Below are 22,771 nucleotides of genomic sequence, written 5' to 3'. Positions count from 1 at the left end.
CTGACCCGGAAGCGCCGGCGCCGGCGGGCGGGTCACTTCCGGTCTCGGCGCCCGCTTCCGGCGCGATCTCGCAAGCTCCGCGGCGAGGCGGGCGGAGAACCAGGGCCGGGGGTCGGCGGCCACGGTGCGGCAGGCCTCGCTGCTGCCCTCGGCGCCGTCGCCATGGGCAAGAAGCACAAGAAGCATAAGGCCGAGTGGCGTTCGTCGTACGAGGGTGAGGCGGCGGACGCGCTTTGTGACGCCGGGAGGGCGGACGGGCGGGCGTTCGAGGCGGCGGGGATCCCGGGGACGAGAGCGGGGGTCCGGGGCGCGCTGGCGGGGTCTCGGGGCCGCGCCTCTCAAGCGTCCGTCTAGGTCTGGCCGCATCCTGGAGAGAAGCGCTGAGCACCTCTGTGATTCTTCGTCCGTGTTTCCCGAGGTCTTCTCCCGCCTTTCCCGCCTGTGCCCTGGTCCGGCAGCCCCTGGTCCCGGTGTCAGGGACGCCGCACGGGGACTGCTGCAGGACAGGAAGGGGGTGACCACGGGCCAGGACCTGGGGGTAGAGGATTGTGCGCCTGGGCCCCAGGCGTGGTCTGGCTCCTCCCCCCTGACAGTGACCCAGAGATCTCCCTGCAGCCCCCCTGAGAATGTCTGTGGGCGAGAGGGAGGGAGCACCCCACCTGTCTTTGCCCCCAGCAGCATCTTTCGCTGTTGGTTTTGGCATTCCCCTGCTGTCCACCTGAGCTTAGCCGATCGCCCCACCTTCCTGGGCCTCTGTGTCCTCCCCATGACACCCCACTCTGGGCCCACCATGCTGCCGACAGGGCAGCAGTATGCGCCTCTGAGCGCCCTGAGCACACACGGTGAAGGTCGCCTGCGTGTCCACAGACTATGCAGACAAGCCTTTGGAGAAGCCCCTGAAGCTGGTGCTCAAGGTTGGAGGAAGTGAAGTGACAGAGCTCTCAGGGTCCGGCCACGACTCCAGTTACTACGATGATAGGTCAGACCACGAGCGGGAGAGGCACAAGGAGAAGAAGAAGAAGAAAAAGAAAAAGTCGGAGAAGGAGAAGCACCTTGACGATGAAGAAAGAAGGAAGCGAAAGGTGAGCGAGGGTGGCCAAAACCCCTGGGGGGCAGGTGGAGCAAGGGCTTCCTGGCCTCCGGAAGCGAGTGTTCTGGGAAGCGAGTGTTCTGTTTCTCGTAGGGTGTAGGGTGCGCCGTGTCGAGGTCGGTTGCTTCGGTTTTGGCTCTTTGCGCATCTTTTCTTGTCTGGCCCCTGGGGGGCGAGTCTTTGAAGGGTGGTAGCCTGGAGTAAGAAGGGGCTCTGGAAGAGGGCTTTTCTCTCTCAGCTTTCCCTGAGGAACGCGAGGTCTGTTAACAAGCACTTCATTGCTCTCGCTGCCTTGACCCTGCCTCACAGGAAGAGAAGAAGCGGAAGCGGGAAAAGGAACACTGTGACACAGAGGGAGAGGCGGACGACTTTGATCCGGGGAAGAAGGTGGAGGTGGAGCCGCCCCCCGACCGGCCTGTCCGAGCGTGCCGGACACAGCCAGGCAAGTGGCGGCGTTTTCAGAGACGTCCTGGAGCTTCGGAGCTTGTCGCTGTGAACTAGTGGTTGGCATCCGCCCTTCAGCTCTTGGGAGAAGCATAGGAAGGAAGGAACAGCATTTTCTCTCCCAGGGCCTCACACAGAGTAGCTGGATGGACCTAAAGTTCTTGCCATCCTCTCTGAACTCCTAGAGCAGGGCTTGGCCCACCACTGCTGGCCTTTTTTTTTTAAAGCCCAGGAGCTAATGAGAAGCTCATTGTGGACGGGAGGAGGCTAGTGCTGGTATCAGTTATTCAGGACATCATTCCCCCTGGGAGCTATGCTGGCTGCAGCAGAGGAAGGCTTCTGGAGTGCTCGGGACGCTCTGATTTGTGTGTGGTCGCTTCCCTCAGAGGCTGTCAGGTTGTCAGGAGGTGCTGGACTGGAGGCGGGTTTGTCCTGCAGGTGTTTCTTCCCTGGCTTGGGGTCTGGCCACCTTTGAGTTGCCGGGGTGGGGGCAGGGGAGGTACTGTGTTGCAGTGTGGGGTTGCTGCTTCCTGGCAACACCCTCTTCTGCGGGAGTCATTGCTGTAGGGAACAGGCAGGACTCAGGGCCCTTGGGCCTGCTGTGGAGCAGAGAAGGTCAGGCACAGAGCATCAGTGCCTCAGATGAACGCGCCTGAAGTTACTACAGTTACTAGTACTTGCTAGCTTAATCTGCCCAACGGCCTGTTGGAGATCGTACGTTTAGCACCTGCCCCGGTGTACCTGAAAAACTCACGATCAGACGATGCTCTCTTGGACCTGTCCTGATCACTCTCAAGAGCGTCACTCTTGGGACCCGCAGGTCTGCACTCGTGTTGCCCTTCAGCCCAGAAGTGAGCCATTTCCCCAAGGAGCCCTGGTTGCTTAGTGGAGAACAGCATTCAGAATGCCAGATCTGGGCACTGGGTGTGGGCCTTGGGGGACAAAGCTAGGGAGGACCATTTAATACATACTCTTGCGGAAGGAAGCCTGTACCGACATCTGCGTTCACATTCCCTGAAAACCGTGTTTTTCACGCTGTGGGCCCAGAGACGTGGTTAACAATTGGAGTCCTCACGGGAACTCTCATTTTTATCCCCATTTTACAGATAAACAGAGGCATGCCCAGAAGTTTAGGCCCGTAAACGATATCAAGTACAATGATATCGGTGCATCCAGGGTCAGCTTCTATGTCCAGAGCCCTCGTCTGCTGCTTCATACCTTGTGTGGAATGTCCCAGGCCCAGGAGTGCTGGGGGCTGGAGACAGGGTGATGAGCGATGGCTCTACACCACTGTTTGAGAGGGGTGTTGGCAGTCTGAGGGGTTTAGGGGACCAATGCTGTGGGTGCCCTTTTTCACCCTGCTGAGCTTTGCGGGATCTGCTTATCTTTTTTTTTTTTGTGATATGCGGGCCTCTCACTGTTGTGGCCTCTCCCATTGCGGAGTGCTGGCTCAGCGGCCATGGCTCACGGGAGCAGCCGCTCCGCGGCATGTGGGATCTTCCCGGACCGGGGCACGAACCCGTGTCCCCTGCATCGGCAGGCGGACTCTCAACCACTGCGCCACCAGGGAAGCCCCCTGCTTATCTTTATATCCAGTTCTCATTTGAACCCAAAACATTGTAGAACAAGAAATAGATAAGTATTACGATATTGGAGTTTGCTTTCTGGTGAAGTGATACCAAAATCCTTTTGTTCAATTTTATTTTTTTACTTTTGAAATCGTCAGCTGAAAATGAGAGCACGCCTATTCAGCAACTACTAGAGCATTTCCTCCGCCAGCTCCAGAGGTAAAGAGCTTTTCTAAAGGGTTTGTGCTAGGGGACATCTGAGGTGTCTTCTCTCTCTGGTGTTCTTGCCTCACCCCTGTCACCTGTAAAGCAGGCCCTTCACCTTCACTGGGTAACGCTCAGTCGGGGCGGTGGGGCACTGCCATGTGGGAGCAGAGCTGGGAGGGCTCGAGAACACCTCCTTCATCTCCTCTGAGTCTGCACCGGTTGTCAGACGCCCTGATGTAGAGTCATGGCAGGAGCCGGGATGGTAGTTTTGGAATTTTCAGTGTATCCAAAATACCACAGTTTTAAAGAGCATAAATTTTATTTGTTATTTTTAAGAAACAAATCTTAAAATCTGGTTAATTGTATCAAATTTTTAACTGGGAGGGGTTTTGTTTAGAAATTTAGATTTCAGGGTTTTTCCAGTTTAAATAAAGATGTTTGTGTTTTCAGAAAAGATCCTCATGGATTTTTTGCTTTTCCTGTCACGGATGCAATTGCTCCTGGATACTCAATGATAATAAAACACCCGATGGATTTTGGCACAATGAGAGACAAAATTGTAGCTAATGAATACAAGTCAGTCACGGAATTTAAGGTAAATTCATTTCAGCTCCTGAAGTAATTGTTAGGAGGCTCCATGTGTCTTCATGTGCAGTAGACACTGCGTACATCTTAGGTTGTTTCCAGTTCCAAGTTTTCGTGGGTGTTTCCACGTTGGGTTGACATTTCGCCAGCATAGGGGCTGGTTGTACTTTTCTCAGTATTTTGGTCTAGAAGCTGGCCTGTATGTTGCGTGCTAGTAGACGTGTTTCTTTTTAAGTTACTATTTTTGCATAAACGGACATGTTGGGTCAAGCGAGGATGTGTTCATTTTGGCCTGGCCCCAGAATGGGTATTTTTAGAAACATAATTTTCCTTATCTTAATAACCGGGAGTTTAAATTTTTGGGGATAACAAATGTTCATGTCTCCTGACTACTCTGTTCCTAACTCCCTGTTTCTCAGCACTGGCTGTGAAAGGGAAGAATTGCTTATTGGCTTTCAGGTTCGGGGGAAGAGCAAAACAAATGCTTGACAACATTGACAATGACGCCACTTAGAAAAAGGCTTTAGGTTTCTTAGGTTCTGTTAACTTCGGAAAAGCTTGGCTTTTCTGTTTGTATTTACTGGAGACCTTACTTACTGAAAGGGTTTGCTGACCTGCAGAAACAGCACAACAGACTAAAGGGAGGGTGGGAGAAAAGGAAAGTTTTCATAGGAAGGTCAGGCACCACTCCTGTGGGCAGGTGGTTAATAATAATCCATGTCCTAGAGGCGACCTGTCTACCTGCAGGCCCCTCATTTGGTCACTCACCCAGTGACAAAGCCAAGACGTGTCCTCCAGAGAGTGTTCTGAGCCTGTCACAGTTGGGCCTTGTGACAGAGGGACTTTATGGCCTCGGTCCCAGCCCTGGGGACACCGGCACCGTGACTTGGTAAGGACTCCAGGTGGTACATGCTGCGTTAGCAGTCGTCCCTCCTGAGGTCTGACTCACCTGTGACAGGTGTACCCTAAGGAATCTGGCTAGGTGGTAAAATGCTGATATTTCCAAGCATTTACTTTTATTGTAAGTTTTTCACTAAGGCTTTTCTTTATTTTAGGGGAAAATGTTTTTCTAATCGTACTAGAGTCACTGTCCGTAGACAGAATTTTAAATCCTATGGAAAAATCCCAGAGATAGAGGACATGCCCACCTCTCAGTTAATCCCTCTGCTTTTGCTTAAAAGAACTGGTTGTTGGTTTTTGTTCCTGTTAATGTCTGAGTTCCTTCCAAAGAGAGGGAATAGGGTGGGTCAGGAAGGAAGGAAGGGTCAGGAGGAAGGGGGTCAGGAGGTAGGGGGTCAGGAGGAAGGAAGGGTCAGGGGGAAGGGGGTCAGGGGGAAGGGGGTCAGGGGGAAGGGGGTCAGGAGGAAGGAAGGGTCAGGGGGAAGGGGGTCAGGGGGAAGGGGGTCAGGGGGAAGGAAGGGTCAGGGGGAAGGAAGGGTCAGGGGGAAGGGGGTCAGGGGGAAGGGGGTCAGGAGGAAGGAAGGGTCAGGGGGAAGGGGGTCAGGGGGAAGGGGGTCAGGGGGAAGGAAGGGTCAGGGGGAAGGGGGTCAGGGGGAAGGGGGTCAGGGGGAAGGAAGGGTCAGGGGGAAGGGGGTCAGGGGGAAGGAAGGGTCAGGGGGAAGGGGTCAGGGGGAAGGGGGTCAGGGGGAAGGGGGTCAGGGGGAAGGGGGTCAGGGGGAAGGAAGGGTCAGGGGGAAGGGTGTCAGGGGGAAGGGGGTCAGGGGGAAGGAAGGGTCAGGGGGAAGGAAGGGTCAGGGGGAAGGGGGTCAGGGGGAAGGAAGGGTCAGGGGGAAGGGGGTCAGGGGGAAGGGGGTCAGGGGGAAGGAAGGGTCAGGGGGAAGGGGGTCAGGGGGAAGGAAGGGTCAGGGGAAGGGGTCAGGGGGAAGGAAGGGTCAGGGGAAGGGGTCAGGGGGAAGCAGAGGGAACCAGCATTTTACTCCTGTGAAATGTGTGTGTCACGCTCAGAAAGAAGTTACACACTTTGGCAAGCTTCTCACTGGAATATCTTTCATACAAGTAAAGACCGATGAACAATTATGAAAATTTCTCAGAGTTTTTAAAAAGTACTCTTTAATTACTCAGCCATAAAAAAAGAATGAAATATTACCATTGGCAGCAACATGGATAAACCTAGAGACGATCACACTTAGTGAAGTGAGTCAGATAGAGACAAATGTTACACGACATCACTTGTGGAGTGTAAAAAATGTAACAGTCTATGTACAAGACAGCAGCAGACTCACAGGCATAGAAAACAAACTACAGTTACCAAAGGGGACAGGCACGGGGGGGAGCCTAAATTTGGACTTTGGGACTAACAGTTACAGACTATTATACATAAAAAACAGACAGGCAACCAGGATTTACTACACAGAACAGGGAACTATATGCTCAATATCTTAATAGGAGTCCATAGTGGAAAATCACCTGGGAAAGTTCATATAAATTAACAAAGGTTACTCCTTGAATTAGAGAGCCAAATTGTTTTCCACTCTGTTTCAGCCACTTCCGGCCTCTTGATAGAAACCTCAACTCTTTGTTGTTATCTGTGGTGTTTCAAACTTGATGCATTCTTTTTTCTTTTCAGGCAGATTTCAAACTGATGTGTGATAATGCCATGACGTACAACAGACCGGACACCGTGTACTACAAGTTAGCTAAGAAGATCCTCCACGCGGGCTTTAAGATGATGAGCAAAGTAAGGGACCCTCTAACAGCGAGCGAGGAGCCTCGGCTGTGAGCGTCCTCCTCCACGATCCTTGTGCCTAAACAGAAGCTCACAGTGACTGACATGCTTCCATCCATCCGCCCCTGGCCACGGCGTGGACCCTCTGCTCTAGGGTAGCCCCCCAGCCAGCCGCCCTCCCCACGCCCCTCTCCTGCAGGCGCTCTCTGCTCTCTGCTCCTGCCCCAGCTGCAGGTCTCGCGTAGGGTTGGTGCAGAGTTCCGGATCTGTTGGTCTCACTGGGTCGCAGCCTGCGTTGCGGGCTTGTTTTACGTGGTTGCCTCTCTGAATCCAGACAGCCATCCCGGGCATCCCAGGTGGCTTCCCCGACCTCTCCCGTGAGCCAGGCTGCATGCGTCACGCATCTAGGACCAGTGCCTTGGGCCTGACCAGCCCATAGGTGAGGTGCATCCCCGCCAGCTCTGAGCACTCCCGGCCAATTGGCACGCCCTTTGGTGCCGCACCCCGTGGCAGCTTAGCTGTTAGGCCAGGTGGGGCTGTGGCCACCCATCCCATCCCATCGTCATGGTGCCTTGGCCGGAGGGAGAGGTAAAGTCCCTGCTGCTCTGTCCTTTCTGATTCTAGGAGCGGCTGTTAGCTTTGAAGCGCAGCATGTCGTTTATGCAGGACATGGATTTTTCTCAGCAGGCAGCTCTTTTGGGCAACGAAGATACAGCCGTCGAGGAGCCTGTTCCTGAAGTTGTGCCCGTACAAGTAGAAACTGCTAAGAAATCCAAAAGGCCGAGTAGAGAAGTCATCAGGTACAGGACCGCCCGCCGTGGGGGCCAGGGCTCTGTGGGGAGCAGGTGACGAGCTGGGCCTCGCGGGTCTGTGCAGCTGCCGTGGGCAGGCTGCCTGCGTTGCTGGCGGGAGAGTTTGCTCTTTGGAAGCCGAGGGCCATGTTTGTAGCCCCCGGGCTTTCAAGGCAGCTGGGACAGGCCCTGGACCCTGTGTTCAGAGGGAGGCGACCCTTCTTCCCTGCCCACCTTGGGAATGAGGTGGTCGCGGTGGGTGCAGGGAGTGTCAGAAGACCCCGAGCCCCGGGGTCAGTTGTGAGGGGCGCGGCTCTCTGCTCTGTGACCCACACTCTCCGCGTGCCAGTGCACAGTGACTCGTCCTGGAAGAGAGTCACTGTCACCCTGACGGACCCCCGCCGGCCGGCCGGCCGGCCACACACACGCTCTGTTCCAGGTGTGGTTTGGCTCTGCGGTGTCCACTGCTGACCAGTCGCTGCCATTCCCACACTCATGCTCTGTGTGAATATTTGCTGACCCCTCACCCCCAGGACATGCCTTCCCGCGTAGGACGCGCATTGGCGACCTGGGCTTGCCCGTCGCAGGCTCTGCGCGGGTGTGCTGCTTCGGGCAGACAGCTGCGAGAGGGCGGGCTCCCCGCGCCGGTCGCTGTGAGCCTGGGCCTGAGCGAGGGCCTTCCGCAGGCTCGAGAGCCCCAGGAGGGCTCACCCCAGCCCCACAGTTCCTTGCAGGGGCTCGGCGCCTCTGCTTCTAGAGCCTTCCACTGGGAGGGGGTGGGGGCGCCTCCCTCGGGCGCTGGCAGTCCGCTCTTCCTCTGCCTCTGCGGTCTTAGGCGCCCTGGGTCCTGGGGGGCTCACCAGCCCGGGCTCACTGCCAGCGCCCCAGCCCCGCGTGGGATTGTCACTTTTTTACTGGCGCCTCGAGTGGCACTAACCCGTGAGGCCCCTGTTGCTCTTAAAGTGACCGAAACGCGTAGCTGAGACACAAGAAACGTGGAGCATCTGCTTGGCTTGTACTTTCTCGTCTTAGCGGAAGCGTCGGAAGTAGAAGGAAGGGAGTTACAGTGCGCTCTGCGCTGCCCTCTGCCGCGCCCTGGCGTGGCATGAGGGACGGACTGTGGGGATGAGGGGTGAGTGTGCCCACGTGCGGCCCGTTGACTCCTGCCTGTTTCTGCCTCACAGCTGCATGTTCGAGCCGGAAGGAAACGCCTGCAGCCTGACCGACAGCACCGCGGAGGAGCACGTCCTGGCCTTGGTGGAGCACGCGGCCGACGAGGCCCGGGACAGGATCAACCGGCTGGTCCCCGGTGGCAAGGTAGCACTCCCGAACGGGATGGCTGTGTTTCTGCCAGGGCAGTGGCACGGCCGTCACGAGCGAGAGGTTAGCCGGTCATTATGAGCATGTGGTCGGAGTCCCGCTGGTGTCCGGGCGGCGCTGTTGTCACCGGAGGGGTCAGCTCCTCGTCCCCACTGGCCGTGTAGCCTGCTGGCCGGTCTCCCGGAGGGCAGGGGGGGACTCCAAGGGCACCTCAAGGACAGGAGGGGTGTGGTTGTGTGCGGGCCGCCTGCCCGCAGGGGCGCTAACCTCTGTCCCCGGGCCGAGGCCAAGCCGGCCAGGACTCTCCGCTGTGGGTGAATCCTTTCCCCTGTGTGCTCACGCGTCTGTGACCCAGGTGTGAGCCTGTGCGGAGGGCTCTGCCTGCCCTCCTCTGAGCACCTCCTCTCTCCAACACAAGGTGTCCTCCCTCCGTGCATCCGATAGAAATAGCGTGAATCTCACACGCGTGCGGCTTTAAACCTCCTAGTGGTCGCGTTAGCAAGGACACAGATGAGATTAACCCTAGTGTTTAGTTTGACGTGATACGTCTAAAATTCTATTTCAACGTGCAGTCTGTGTAAAGACGTATTACAGCTTTACTTTGTATTTTTGTACTAAGTCTGGGAAACATGCGTTGGAATTTACATTTTACGTAAAGAAGTTTGAAGTGGTAACAATTTGGATGTGTCGGGTTATATGAAATACGTTACATTTTACGCCACGTGTTTCTTTTTATTTCCAACGTGCCTTCTAGAAAGTTTGAAGTTGCCCGTGTGGCTCACGTGATAGTTCTTTCTGTTGAGCTCGCTTGTCTGCACTCCTGTGGCCTTTCAGCCCTGGAGTCAGCATTTCTCTAAGGAGCCCTGGTTCCCTAGCGGAGAGCGGCATCCCAGACCTAGACCTGGGCCCTGGTGGACAAAGCTTCCAGGAAGGCCCCGTCCGTCCGTACAGCCTGTACTGACGTCCGTGTTTACGTTCACTGAACACCGAGTTTTCACACGGAAACGTTCAATTCCGTGGGTCTGCTTTGCTTTTCCCCCTTACAGTTTCGCAGTTCCACCGTGAGAAACCCGACTTACGTCGCCTCTCCATCCCCCTCTACCCCGTGCCCTACTCACCCTGCTCGGACGCTGGGCCCCTCGCACACACGGACCCACACGGCAGCCTCCCCTTCCTGGGCCCTCCCGACAGCCTGTGCAGGGGCTGCTCTTGCGCGCAGGCTGGTTTTCAAACGGAGATGAGTTCCCACGGGCGTCAGAGGTGGATCTCGGGTCTCCTTGACCAGGCCCCGACCCAGCTCGCTGTGCTCGGGCCTCTGACTGCTGGAAAAGGCTGTTTCTAGGGTTCGCTCTCTGTCTTCAAAGCTCCTGTCTGGAGCCCGTCCCAGAAGTTCTGCGATCGCACACGTGTGCGCGTGGCCTTTGCTCACAGGGAAACGAGTAACTTCGTGGCCTTTTAGGATTCAGGCCGCCCTCGGAGGCCTCTGTTCTGTTGGTGTCTCGGTGGAGCCTGGGCCAGGGGGCCGGGGCCATCCGGAGAGCGGGCGCTCAGGCGTGCTTCCTTGCAGATGGGCTACCTGAAGAAGAACGGGGACGGGAGCCTGCTCTACAGCGTGGTCAACACGGCCGAGCCGGACGCAGACGGTGAGCGGCTCACGCGCGCTCCCCTCGCCTCTGTCCCATTCGGCGGCCTTGCGCCTCGCGGCCTGCCCGAGACGCCCCTTCCCCCTGGTCGCGACGCTGTGGTGAAGCGTAGACAAAGGCGCATCCAGTCTCCCACACAGCGGGACGCAAATGTGGCCAGTGGGCCGCGGGCGGCCGCCCAGTGGGGCCGGAGGTGCTGGCCAGACCTTTCGGACCAAGGGCCCCAAGCCCCGAGTGCTTGGGGCCGCGCTCCCCAAAGCTGCAGCAAGGCGCTGGGAGCTGGGTTTGCTTCACAGCCCAGCTGAGGCTCCTCTGTTGGAACCGGGGCGCTGAGCTCTGCCCGCCCTCGAGGCTAGAACGAGGCAGGCGTCTGCCCCACACGACCTGCCTGGCAGCTGCGTCAGGGAAGCTTTCGAAGGAGGCAGGAGCTTCCTTGAAGGGAGGGTCCATCCAACCTGTACGGCCACGGCTGCGGTCTTTAAAGTACTTTTACACTTTTCCATCTTCTGGAAAAGTATTTCAAAGGCTTGTCACACACACACAGCAGGTGAAACACCCCCCTTGTTCTCACTTGCGTGGATGTGGGACGGCTCTCATGGCCCAGCGTGCCCCTCGGTGCTTCCCCGCCACCGCCAAGATGAGCAGGGTCACTCAGTGTCCTCTGATGGATGAGGGGGACAGGCGCTGGCCACTGCTTTTGACCTTCAGTTGGAGTGAATCATAACGTTCTCGTTAGAAGAGAACAGGCGAGCTGGTCAACACTTAGCAAGAGAACATGAGATTGAGGTTCAGATTGGGGATTTGAAGGGTCCTGCTCAGGTCACGTGAGCAACTTGAAGGGTGAATTCAGCGTAGGAATTGCCCTCAGGCTGCTCTGTTGCTCGTGACACGTGGCCCGAGGTCTCTCGGAGGTGGTGAGCGGTAGCGTGGGTTTGGGAAGGTTATGTTGCCCTGTGGTGGGCAGACCGCTGGCCTGTCGTCATGAGAGCTGGGGCACTAAGGTGAGATCACGGTGCAGCTGAGACGAGAGAAAGGCAGGCAGCTTGGTAGATCGGCTGTAGATGGGCACAGGGAGCCCCCGGGCCCGCCCTCCTGCGTGCACCCCTCACTGCCTGGGGCTGGGGGCTCCGGGGTCACCTGCTCATGGCCCTGGTGCCCTTGCAGAGGAGGAGACGCACCCGGTGGACCTGAGCGCGCTGTCCAGCAAGCTGCTGCCCGGCTTCACCGCGCTGGGCTTCAGGGAGGAGCGGAGGAGCAGAGGTGAGCGCCCCAGGGGCCCCGGCTCACCGTGTGGGCGCCGCGTCCGGGCCTGGTTTGGAACCTCATCTTACAGGTCAGGTCCCGGGAAGTGCTGGGAATCAGGAGCCCACCGGGCAGGTGGGCAGGTGCCGCCTCTGCCACTGGGGGGGGGCGGGGCCTGCACGTGGCAGCCGCCTGTGTGTGCGGTTTACGTTTCCTGCAACAAGCTGTCACGCTTCATCTGTTGGAGGGCTCGCGAGACTGCCTGCAGCGGGGACCCTGCGCGAAGGGCGGGAGGACGCGTGGGCCTCACGCTGGGCTCCCTGGCTTGTGCGGCTCCTGCGTGACCTCCCCGTCCTCGGAGGACGCGGCGTGGGCGTGGCGAGGCGCAGCGGCGGTGGCGGCGCAGGGTCGCGGGGCGTGGCCCGCGTGTGCCCGCAGCCCTGACGCCACCCTGCCCCGCCCCCCCAGTCACCTTCCTGTCCGGTGCCAGCACTGCCCTGTCCACGCACAACAACTCAGTGTTCGGCGACTTGAAGTGCGACGAGGTGGAGCTGCTGTACTCGGCCTACGGAGACGAGACGGGTGTGCAGTGCGCGCTGAGGTGGGCGGCGGCGCGGCCCTTGCGGGCAGGGCTGGGGTGGGGGCCGTGCGGGCCGGGTTGTTTCCAGTAGACCTCCGCGGCCACCGCAGGCGGCCCTGAAGCTCGGGTCACTCGCTTGGTCGGGATTTGGAGGTGATGACGGTCCAGGCCGGAGCCACGGGAGCCCGTGTGTGGGACAGCCGTGCGCCGTCACGGGTAGCCGGGGTCGCGGCTGTCCTAAAGAGGGTCTCGTGGCTGTGCGACGGCTCCGGCCGCCAGAACAAAGCGGCTCGCACAGCACACACTCACGGTCTCCAGTCCTGGAGGCGGGAAGCCGAGGTGCAGGTGCGGGCAGGGCAGCTCCTCCCGTGGCCTCTCTCGCCGGCGTGCAGACAGCCGTCCCCCGCACCCTCCCCCGGCTTCCCTCTGCGCGTCTGCTTCCTGAGCTCCCTTCCTCTGGGGACACCAAGGTTAGGCCCCCCCCAAAGACCTGGTTTTAACTTAATCACCTTTAAATTGTAAAGGCCGCATCTCAAAATACAGTTACGTTCTGAGGTACAGGGTCTCAGGGCCTCAACGTGTGAGTTTTGGGAACGCGGTTCAGCCCCAGCTGTGATTAAAATTAGTGATAGAGTATTGCATTTCTATAGGGCTGTTTTCGTATTTTTTGTTTTCTGAGACAAAGTAAAAGTGGATCATTCTTTTAGAATTTTCGTGGCTTCCTATGGGGAAAGTAACGATTTTGTTAGTCTCTGAGAAATAGAGTCTTCCCGTATCAGATCTTTGTTTTATTCCAAAGAGAATATGGAATATCTTTGAAGAGCACACAACAAGAAATCAGTTAGCGCCTAACACAGTAAATGAATACCTAACCCTGATTTTTGTGCGAAAAGAGAAGTGGAGGTTAAGAAGCGAGGAGGAAGCTGCAGGTGGGAGGCTCGTGTCCCGAGTGGTTGGCCCTCTCCTCGGCTCAGCTCTGGGGGGACCACTCCCCATGGTTCAGGCAGCAAGTGCAGCCGGCACGAGCTCGCCCCCGGTGAGCTCAATATATGACCTTCCACGAGCTCCTGGAAGGCCTACGGATCCCGGGCCGCCTGAACAGCCCAGGAAGCAGGCCACGCCCTTCGCGGTGCCAGCGCCCCTTCTCCCCCGGGAGAGCTGCTGCTCGGCCCTGCTCCCCACCCCAAGACTCCTGGTGGAGACCCTCCAGGCCCGCGGCCCTCCCTGCCCCACGTGAGGGCCTTTGCAGTCCGGGGCCCCTGCTGGGACTTGGCCTGGCTCTGCGGCTTGGGCTGTGGGTTCTGTTCCCGGCCTCCTTTCCAAATTTGCTGTTGCGTCTTGTTTTGGATTTGCAAGCATTCACACGGTCCAGAGATCAAAATGACACTCAGGGTGCACGTGGGGAGTCTTGCTCCCGTACCTGCCGCCCCGCTCCCCAGCGGGGAGCCCTCCGCAGCGCGCTCTCCTCAGTCTCCCTGTGTTTGTAAATCCGAAACGCGCAGATAGGAGTGTGCTGCTTTTGTGAGAGCCAGCGTGAGCTGTATCGGGATGCGGACGCGTGTTCTTCACTTTGCTCTTTAACTCGTCTGGGTCCCGGGCCGCTCTGATGAAGACTGTTCTCCACTCCCCAAACCGCTGCACCTGGAGGGCTGTAGCGCTCAGCGAGAGCCTGTCCTGTGGGGCGTGTCTGAGGGGCGTGCAGCCAGGATGGGGCGCGGGCACGGAGGGCGGCTTCCAGCCTGGTCTCTCGCGGCCCCTCCCAGCCTGCAGGAGTTTGTGAAGGATGCCGGGAGCTACAGCAAGAAGCTGGTGGATGACCTCCTGGACCAGATCACGGGCGGGGACCACTCACGGATGCTCTTCCAGCTGAGGCAGGTGGGTGCGTTGGGCCACTCCTGTGCCCGCCAGACTGGGCGCTAGGGGATGTGCTGTTTTTAGGTGGTCGGTGGCTTTTTCCCTCACTGGTTATTATTTATTCTTTGTTTTTACTTAGTCAGTTATCTTTCAGAGAAACTTACAGAGTTCCTCTCTGTCTGGCACGTATTCTCCATCACTCTCTAGACCTACATTTCTTTCATCTGCTGTCACTTTCCTTTGTCCTGAAAACTTTCCTTTGAAGTTTCTTAAAGGACAGATTTGCTGGCTGCGAATTTACTCAGCTTTTTCTTTATCTGAAAAGTGTCTTCGTTTTCCTTCGTTTTTGAAAGTCCCCTTCCCGGTGTGGAATTATAGGGTGACATTTTAGCCTCTACTTAAAATGGTCGCTTACTCGCTTTGTTTCTGAGGAAGTGTCTGCAGTCATTTTTATCTTTGTTTTCCATTTTTAATGTGTCTTTTTTTGGTCAAGATCAAGGATTGGCAAATTTGGGCCCATAAGCTAATAATGTTTTTTGCAGTTTTTGAAGATTTAAAAGAAAAAAAAAAAAACGTGCTACAGACCGTGCGTGACCACAAAGCTTCAGATATTTGCTCTCCAGCCATTTGGAGAAAAAGTGCTGCGTGTTGCTCTAGATACTTGAAAATTATAGTTTCTATAACTGACTTACATCCGTTTACTTTTGGTGTTTTTTCGTGTGCTTTTCTTGTCTTTATTCTGCTTAACATTTGGTGAGTTTCTTGGGCTTCTCGGTGTATAGTTTTCATCAAACTTGGAATATTTTCAGCCTTTATTTCTTCAAATATCGTTTTTCTTTTTTGTGTGTGAAGTCTAGATTGTGCTTTTATTTCTTTATCATTTTTTTATTGAAGTATAGTTGATGTGCAATGTTACGTAAGTTTCAGGTATACAATATAGTGATTCACAATTTTTAAAGTTTATATTCCATTCCCAGTTATTATAAAATATTGGCTCTGTTCCCCGTGTTGCACAGTACATCCTTGTAGCTTATTTGTGCAGAGTAGTTTGTACCTCTTACTCCCCTATCTTGCCCCTCCCCCTTCCCTCTCCCCACTGGTTACCACTAGTTTGTTCTCTGTATCTGTGAGTCTGCTTCTTTTTTGTTGTATTCACTGGTTTGTTGTGTTTTTTAGGTTACAAATATAAGTGATAACACACAGTATTTGTGTTTCTTTGACTTATCTCACGTAGCATAAAATCCTCCAAGTCCATCCATGTTATTGCCAGTTGTAAAATTTCGTTCTACATTATGGCTAAATCGTACTTCGTTGTATGTATATGTGTGTATGTGTGTGTGTGGATATATATATATCTATATATGTATATCCAGACACACACGCACGCACCCACATACACCACATCTTTTTTATCCATTCATCTGTTGATGGACACTTAGGTTGCTTCCATGTCTTGACACACATAAATAATCTTCTGTGAACATTGGAGTGCACGTATCTTTTCGAATTTGTATACGTTTTGGATCTATACCCAGAAGTGGAATTGCTGGATCACGTGGTAGTTCTGTTTTTAGTTTTCTTGAGAAATCTCCATACTGTTTTTCCATAGTGGCTGCACCAATGTACATTGCCACCAACAGTGTGGGAGGGTTCCCTTTTCTCCACGCCCTCTCCAGCATTTGTTATTTGATGACAGCCGCTCTGACAGGTGTCAGGTGATCTCATTTTGGTTTTGATTTGCATTTCCCTGATGATTAGCGACGTTGAGCATCTTTTCATGTGCCTGTTGGCCATCTGTAAGTCTTCTTTGGAGAAATGTCTGTTTAATTCTTCTGCCCATTTTTTAATTGGGTGGGTTGTTTTTCTGATGTTGAATTGTGTGAGCTATTTATGTATTTGGGATATTAATCCCTATTGGTCATATCATTTGCAAATATTTTCTCCCATTCAGTATGTTGTCTTTTTGTTTTGTTTATAGTTTCCTTTGCTGTGCAAAAGCTTTTAAGTTTAATTAGGTCTCATTTGTTTATTTTTGCTTTTATTTTCTTTGCTTTAGGAGACAGATCCAAAAACAAAACTATTGCTACGATTTGTATCAATGTTCTGCTTATGTTTTTTCTAGGCGTTTTATGGTGTCTGGTCTTACACTTAGGTCTTCAATCCATTTTGAGTTTATTCTTGTGTGTGGTGTCAGGGAGTGTTCTGATTTCATTCTTCTACGTGTAGCTGCCCAGTTGTCCCAGCACCACTTGTTGCACAGACTGTCCTTTCTTGCATTGGAAGAAGTAATATGGTTAAAACGGCCATGCTATCCAAGGCAGTCCACAGATTCAGTGCAATCCCTATCAAAATACCAGTGGCATTTTTCACAAAACTGGAACAAATAATTTTAAAATTGATACGGAAACACGAAAGACCCCGAATAGCCAAAGCAATCTTGAGACAGAATAGCTGGAGGTATCACACTCCCAGACTTTAGACTGTACTACAAAGATAGAGTAATCAAAACAGTGTGGTATTGGCACAAAAACAGACACACAGATCAGTGGAACAGAATAGAGAGCCCAGAAATAAACTCACCCACTTATGGCCAATTTATGACAGAGAAGGCAAGAACAGTTTGATCAATTTTCTGAATGAACTGTGTTCAGAGTGGCATAATTTCAGATGTGCCAAAGCATAAATAACATCCAATAATGAAATATATACGTCAGCAGAAGTTTATGTGAGGAAACAGATGTTAAAATAATGGCAGTATTTATTTTTCTGCTTAAGAGTTGTGAAGCTTTTAACACAAGCGAGTCTCAGAAACATCATCTTGAGCAAAAGATCGCAGATGGAGAGCGTGCAGGCTGAGTAACTTTCTAGGTTCATCCACAGAACTAGGGTGGTTTCACACAGTGCTTCTGCCAGGTCACAGGACACGGCTCAGTGCAACCTTTGTGCTTGGTCAGAGTGGTGGTCACAGGGGTGGTCAAGTGTGCGCCCTCCCCTGGCGCTGAGCAGGCCAGAGAGAAGGGTGCCTGGCCTGTGGCCCCATCCCTGCGAGGGCGGTGGTACCACAGGCGTCGTGCTCTGTCGGGATCCAGCTGGTCTCTGGATCTCTCTACCTCCTGGGTTAAACCGTTTTCCAGGTTAAACCATTGGCTGTTTTTCCAACGTCTGACTTTCCTCTTTGGTGTTCTGCCCCCAGGGATGCAGACGCAGGTTGGGGTGCTCTCCTTGGTGTCCACCTCACCCCAGGGTGGTCTCGTGAGCCGGGCCGCACGGGCCGTGTGGTTCACAGTGCAGCACGACCCCACGAGGGCCAGCTCGGAGCAGCGGATGAGCCGCGTCCACCTCATGCGTGGGCGACTGGATGAGTGGTTCTGTGTAAAACTGTTGTGGAACACTGGTTCTTGTCTCTTTTGCTTTGCAGAGGAGAAGCGTTCCGACGAAGCCTCTGGATGAAGTAAAGGTGCGTCTCGTGGACAAGTTAGTAGAAACCTAATTGTTTGGGTTCCCATGAGGACAGTTGTGTTTGGCCTTTGAAATGGTTGAGATATTTTATTTAGAAACTGGCTGCGTTGCTGATGAGGAATCTTAAGTGGTGGTCCCCCATCCCGACTGTGATGACTGGACTGAGGGTGTGGGCACAGCACATTCCTCCAAATTGGACAGAGGGATTCACGGGCTGGAGGGGCGGCCCGCAGGGTGAGCAGGGGTCTTCCGGTCCTCCCAGAAGGTGGGCTCGCCGGCGGACACGTGCTGTCAGCTGGGGCGTCCTGGGGCCTCGCCAGCGCCGGGGCGGGCACTCTCTGAGGAAACGCTCCGCTGCGGTCCGGCCATGGTTTCCTCATCCTGCCCTGGGGTGACTTGGAGCACTTGTGGCCCCCAGCTTTGCACACGGCCATGTGGGCAGAGATGCCAGGACTCTGGGCAGGGTGTGGGGGCCTGGACTCCAGGGGTCACCTGGCCTTGGTGACCGGGGGGCCCACCCAGGGCAGAGCGTCAGGTGCCTGTCAGGTGGGGGCCCTTGGATGGGCAGAATTGGAGAAGGTGCCAAGGGCATCTCCCCTGGGTGCACGGGGCAGCCAGGGTTCTGCTCGGGTCTCTGTCTGGGTTACACAGACACGTGTGGGTGCCGGCCTCACACAGTCTGCGAGGAGCTGGGATGGGCTGCAGGCTGCCTTGGGCAGGGACCCGGCCGCTCTGGCCCGCAGCAGGGCCTCCGTGGGTCAGCCCAGAGAAGGAAAGAGAGTGTGCTGCTATGGAATCTGCCGCGTTATCTGTTAAGTTCCTGGAAGGTAGCCTGGCCCTTCAGGTCTTGGGTCTCTCTCAGGTCCCCTCAGCGCCTGTAGGTCCCAGAGACCAGCCGCCTTCATTGCTGGTCCAGGTACAGGCATCCACTGGGAGCTCACCCCTGGGCTGCGGTGTGGGCTCTTCGGGTGGACACGACGCGACAGGCCTGGCCTCGCCGTGGCTGGCAGGCTGTTACATCCGTGTCAGCTGCCTCTCCTTTCCTGTCTCACATCGCTTGTCTCCTGCAGGCGGGGGACCCTCTCGGGGATGGTGGCCCCGCCCTGGACTTCATGGCCATGAAGTCCTACTCGGACGTCTCTCTGGACATCTCCGTGCTCGGCTGTCTGGGTAGGTTGTGCCGGGCACCTCCCGGCGAGCAGGGTGGCTCGGCCCTGCCCATTGGCTGCACGATGAAGACCCCCATCCTCAGGACCCCCCAGGTGACTCCAGATGGGGCCCGCCTTGGGAATCGTCTGCTGGGGTCCCGCCCCCGGTTAGTGCAGTGGTGTGCTCCCTACCGTCGTCCACGTGTGCCCACTGGGCTGGCCCCGTCGGGGAAGATGCCTCTGTGCTCCCCTCGGCTCTTGTGTGCCGACGAGGCCCTCCCAGCCCCTCGTGGCCAGTGGTTTTCATGGTGCGTCTCCTCCCCTCCCCCTTCAGACCTGCTGGACGTACTGTGCGTCCCCTCAGTGGTCTCGCCAGGGCAGTTCCCCCAGGGGACCTGTGGCAGCCTCTGGAGACGTCTTTGGCCTCACACTTGGGACCTGGTGCTTCTGGCCTCAAGCAGACAGAGGCCAGAGGTGCTGCTGACCGCCCTGGAGCCCCAGAAGAGCCCCAGCAGGAATGGCCTGGCCTGCGGCTGGGGGCTGGGTCCGCGCCCCGCCTGCTGTTGGAAGTGGACCTCGTCACCCCGTCGTGAAGGGTGTCAGGCAGCCTCGCTCCGTCACGCAGCCTGGCAGGCCCTGCTTCTAGTTGAAGCGCGTCAGACCCTTGGTGTTCAGCGCGGTTGTGGATAGGACTGCGCTCCAGCCTGCCGTCTGGCTGTGTGCTGGTTTCCCAGCGGTTCAGGGGTCCCCAGGACCACCCCCAGGTGTGATTCCTTAGGACCCCAGGACTCGGAGGGGCCTGGGGGGGTGTTGCTGCGGGAGACCCGGCCCCAGCTGCCAGCGCCCTCCCCACGAGCCGCCGGCCAGAGCTGTGACGACCGGCACCCTCTGCCTGGCCCAGCCCCGGCCCCAGACTCCCAGCAGGAAGGCGGGGGCCCAGGACAAAGCACACCGTGGCCCAGACGGTCTGGCACGGCGCCCCCTCGGTCACTCAGGCGGTGGGAGCCAGCCAGGGGCCGGTCTGGCTTCTGACAACTGTTCTCTTTCCTCTCGCGGAGTCTAAGGCTTTCTCCACTTTACCTGGTTGTGGTAGTTTGGTTACAGCAGCCCTGGTTGGTTCTCCTTTAGGTTTATTCTTCACGGGTTGCGTTTCGTCGTTGGGCCTGGGGGTTTGGAGCTGAATGTGGGGAGTCTGGCTGTAGTTCTCCAGCACCCTCCTGAGCCCGACTCTGCCCACCTGCCTTTGGTCTGCTCTCTGCTTGGTTTCGGGCCGTGGCGGGCGGAGTCCTGGGGGCGCTGGGCGCCCTTCTGCTGACCTGTCAGTCTCCTGGGCTCGCCGTAGCTGCCATTCTTTTCACCCCCAGGAGCTCCACCGACTTTTCCTGCGTCGTCCCCCTCTTGCCTCCGGTCACGTGTCCTTTGCCTTTGGAACACGCGGTGCGTGTTCCTAATCTCTGTCCCCGCATCTCACTCGCAGGGCTGTCCCCCGGTGGGGCTGCGTGTCCCTGTTGCTCTGCCTGCATGGGCGTGGCTGGTGGGACGCGCTGGATTTAGTCGGCGCCTTTGCACGTGCCGGGCGCTGTTCCGATGGTCGTTAGGCAGCTTGGAGCGTCGGGCCCTGTCTGGGTTTTTCTTAGGCCGTCTTAGGGTACAGAGCCAGGTCAGTGCAGGGCGGACGTGGTCCCACCATTAGGCCGCGCCCTTCGGGGGGCTTGGGCCGCAGGTGACCACAACATGTGTGCGGCTCTTGACCCCCCAAGAGGCCACCCTCACACTGGCGCAGGGCAGGCTCAGCCAGGCGTTTGTCGTCCTTGGTGCGTGTGGTGACGTGGCTGCGGGTGGACGGGCTGGCCGGCCTCCACATCCCATCGTCCCGTGTGTGCAGGGAAAGTGAAGAAGGAGCTGGACCACGACGACAGCCACCTGAGCCTGGACGAGACCACGAAGCTCCTTCAGGACCTGCAGGAGGCGCAGGCAGAGCGTGGGGGCTCCCGGCCGTCCTCCAACCTCAGCTCCCTGTCCAACGCCTCTGACAGGGACCAGCGCCACCTGGGTGAGGCCGCCTCGTGCAGAGTGGCGTGGGCCGCAGCCGGGAGGGCCCTGGCCCCTGGGGTTCCCGGGCCAGGTGGCTGCACTGAGGTGAAGGCTTTGGGTGGGACTCAGTCTAGGGATCTGGGGGCTTGGCCGGAAGGTGCTGCAGGTCCCGTGTCAGGAGGAGCCCCCAGCCGTGGACCTGCCAGCCTCCAGAGTGAGGGATTGGGGACGTTGCTTTCTTTCTGCTGTTCCTACTTGTGGTCCTGAAGCCCCGTGTGGACAAGTGTGTTCCTGCAGGACCCTCGTGTGGGGAGAGCACAGGACCTTGCCTGGCCTGGGAGTCCCCTGGTGAACCAGTGAGGGTGGGTGGGTGTGTCGGGGCCCCGCCCGGACAGTGCGTCTCCTGGCCGCTTGAACGTGCTAGATGAGTCCTCACCCTGCTGTTGCAGTTCCCAGATACCGACACCGAGTTACTCTTTCAGTGTAGCAGAGCTTGGCGTTCGGGGGAGGGGGCGATGAGTGATCACCTGTAGAGGTTTGGCTAAAACTGTCTTAAGGACCAGCATTTTGGTCCCGTTAACCTTGTGATAAAGGCATGTGAAGGAGGTTCCAGGTGACCCTGGGGCAGCTCCAGATATGAGGGCCCCGAGGTCCTGGTGGACTCAGGGTGACACTGGGGCTCCTCCGGAGCGTGGGATTGTCTGAGGCCCCGGCCGAGGAGCCTTCCTTCCTGCAGAAGCAGCAGCCCTGCTGCGTGGAGGCTCGGGGCCCCCTTTCTGGGGCCATCGGGCGGCCCATCCCTGGGAGCCACGGCTCGGGGCTGAGGCCCGGGCTCAGCTGGCTGCAGCCACGCGGACGTTCGTGTTCAGCACACGTGCATTTGTAGCTTTTAAAGTTATCCCGTGGAGCAGCGATGCCCCTGAAGGAGGGTCGTGAGCTGCGTGCGTGTGGCAGACCCTGGGGTGACACGTCCCTTCTCTCCCGTGATTGCAGGAAGCCCTTCTCGCCTCAGTGCTGGGGAGCAGCCCGAGGGGACCCACGACCCGTACGAGTTTCTTCAGTCCCCAGAGCCCGCAGCCTCCACAAAGAGCTAGCCCCGTAGGTGGCCTTTGGTTGTTTCTTATTTTGTAAGCTTTTATTTGCATGTACAGTTTTTGTCATGAGACGAAGACTTTCATTTTGTCCCCTTTGGCGTGCGGGAAGCAGCCCCGGGAGGTGGTGACTCGTCTGTCGTCATGTTAGCCGCGCTGGGACGCAGCGTTTCTGTGAGTGGTCCTGTGCGTCCTGAAGAGTTGGAGATCACTCGTAAAGGGTGTGTGACCAGATGCCGGGCAGCTGCTGTGGTCTGTCTCTGAGCTTCTCGGTGGCGGTGAAGTCCTCCTCTGTGCCTGTGTGGACGCACCTGTCTGCCCCGCGTCCTCTGGGAGAAGCCCTTGGGAGGCAGACGTGGGTGCGTTTGTCTCTGTTCCCTGCGGCATCCTACACGTTCCCGCCCCGCCCGTGCCCCACGTCTCCACATTTCCCAGGCGGGTCACGGCGGGGGCCGCGTCGGGGCTGGGAGTGAGGGCAGCGTCCCCGTTCTCTGAGCCTTGTGTGAGAGGGGCGCCCCCTGCTGACAGCTGGCCTGTCCTGCTGGCCGTGGCGAAGGGTTAAGTGTCCGAAAACGCTCTTTGTTCTGGATGTGTTTACTGGAAGCCTGTTTGTATTTGCAGAATGTAAATACAGGTCTTAATAAAAAGATACACAAAGAGTGTCATTACGCGTAGTTACTTACAGCGCTGCTAGGTGTCCCCTTTTGCGTGACTTAGTCAAAACCCTTGTCACGCGAGCTGGATGGCATCCCTTCTTCCTAGCCCCGTCTCCTGCGGTCTGCTCCGCATCTGGCCCGGTTCTTGGCACCGCAGTGACGTCCGGGGTCACGCCCATCCCCGCACAGTTTCCCGTTCTGTTCCCTCGCCGTGAAACATAAAGCCGGAGCCTCCGTTACCTCCCGGGGCAGGGTCAGTCCTGGGAGAGGCGTGTGGGCGAGAGGCCAGGGAGCAGGGCTGGCTGCCTCGCTGTCTGGACAGACAAGGATCCCCGTGAGCACCGGGGAAAGGGGAGACAAGGCATCTCACAGG

At 56.7% G+C, this 22,771-nt stretch overlaps 1 protein-coding gene across 8 annotated transcripts; it reads left to right on the top strand.

Annotated features, from left to right (window-relative positions):
* Positions 1 to 48: 48 nt before the first annotated feature.
* On the top strand, positions 49 to 22,407 carry BRD9 (bromodomain containing 9). 8 transcript variants are annotated; one of them, XM_067730306.1, is made up of 17 exons: positions 49 to 214; positions 868 to 1,082; positions 1,400 to 1,532; positions 3,261 to 3,321; positions 3,760 to 3,904; positions 6,482 to 6,592; positions 7,205 to 7,380; positions 8,556 to 8,688; positions 10,259 to 10,334; positions 11,499 to 11,594; positions 12,045 to 12,177; positions 13,920 to 14,031; positions 17,429 to 17,467; positions 18,540 to 18,639; positions 20,503 to 20,670; positions 21,645 to 21,749; positions 21,894 to 22,407. In XM_067730306.1, the coding sequence occupies exons 1-16, from the start codon at positions 163 to 165 to the stop codon at positions 21,743 to 21,745; spliced, it is 1,851 nt and encodes a 616-aa protein (XP_067586407.1). In that variant the 5' UTR covers positions 49 to 162; the 3' UTR covers positions 21,746 to 21,749; positions 21,894 to 22,407. The 8 variants fall into 8 exon arrangements, with proteins under 8 accessions (XP_067586407.1, XP_067586404.1, XP_067586405.1 ...); XM_067730303.1 differs by having other exon boundaries at positions 21,858 to 22,407; XM_067730304.1 differs by having other exon boundaries at positions 21,855 to 22,407.
* The last annotated feature ends 364 nt before the right edge of the window (positions 22,408 to 22,771 follow it).

Source organism: Pseudorca crassidens, chromosome 3 (assembly GCF_039906515.1).
Source record: "Pseudorca crassidens isolate mPseCra1 chromosome 3, mPseCra1.hap1, whole genome shotgun sequence".
Lineage (NCBI taxonomy): Eukaryota > Metazoa > Chordata > Mammalia > Artiodactyla > Delphinidae > Pseudorca > Pseudorca crassidens.
Note: the sequence above shows the minus strand (reverse complement) of the source record. Positions and strands in the feature narration are given on the sequence as shown.

Bases quoted from the DNA above. Each gene is read 5' to 3' on its own strand.
- BRD9 (XM_067730306.1), top strand. From the start codon at position 163: ATGGGCAAGAAGCACAAGAAGCATAAGGCCGAGTGGCGTTCGTCGTAC. The intron at 7,381-8,555 runs GTACAGGACCGC...TCTGCCTCACAG, and splicing joins CCGAGTAGAGAAGTCATCAG to CTGCATGTTCGAGCCGGAAG. The intron at 17,468-18,539 runs GTGCGTCTCGTG...TGTCTCCTGCAG, and splicing joins AGCCTCTGGATGAAGTAAAG to GCGGGGGACCCTCTCGGGGA.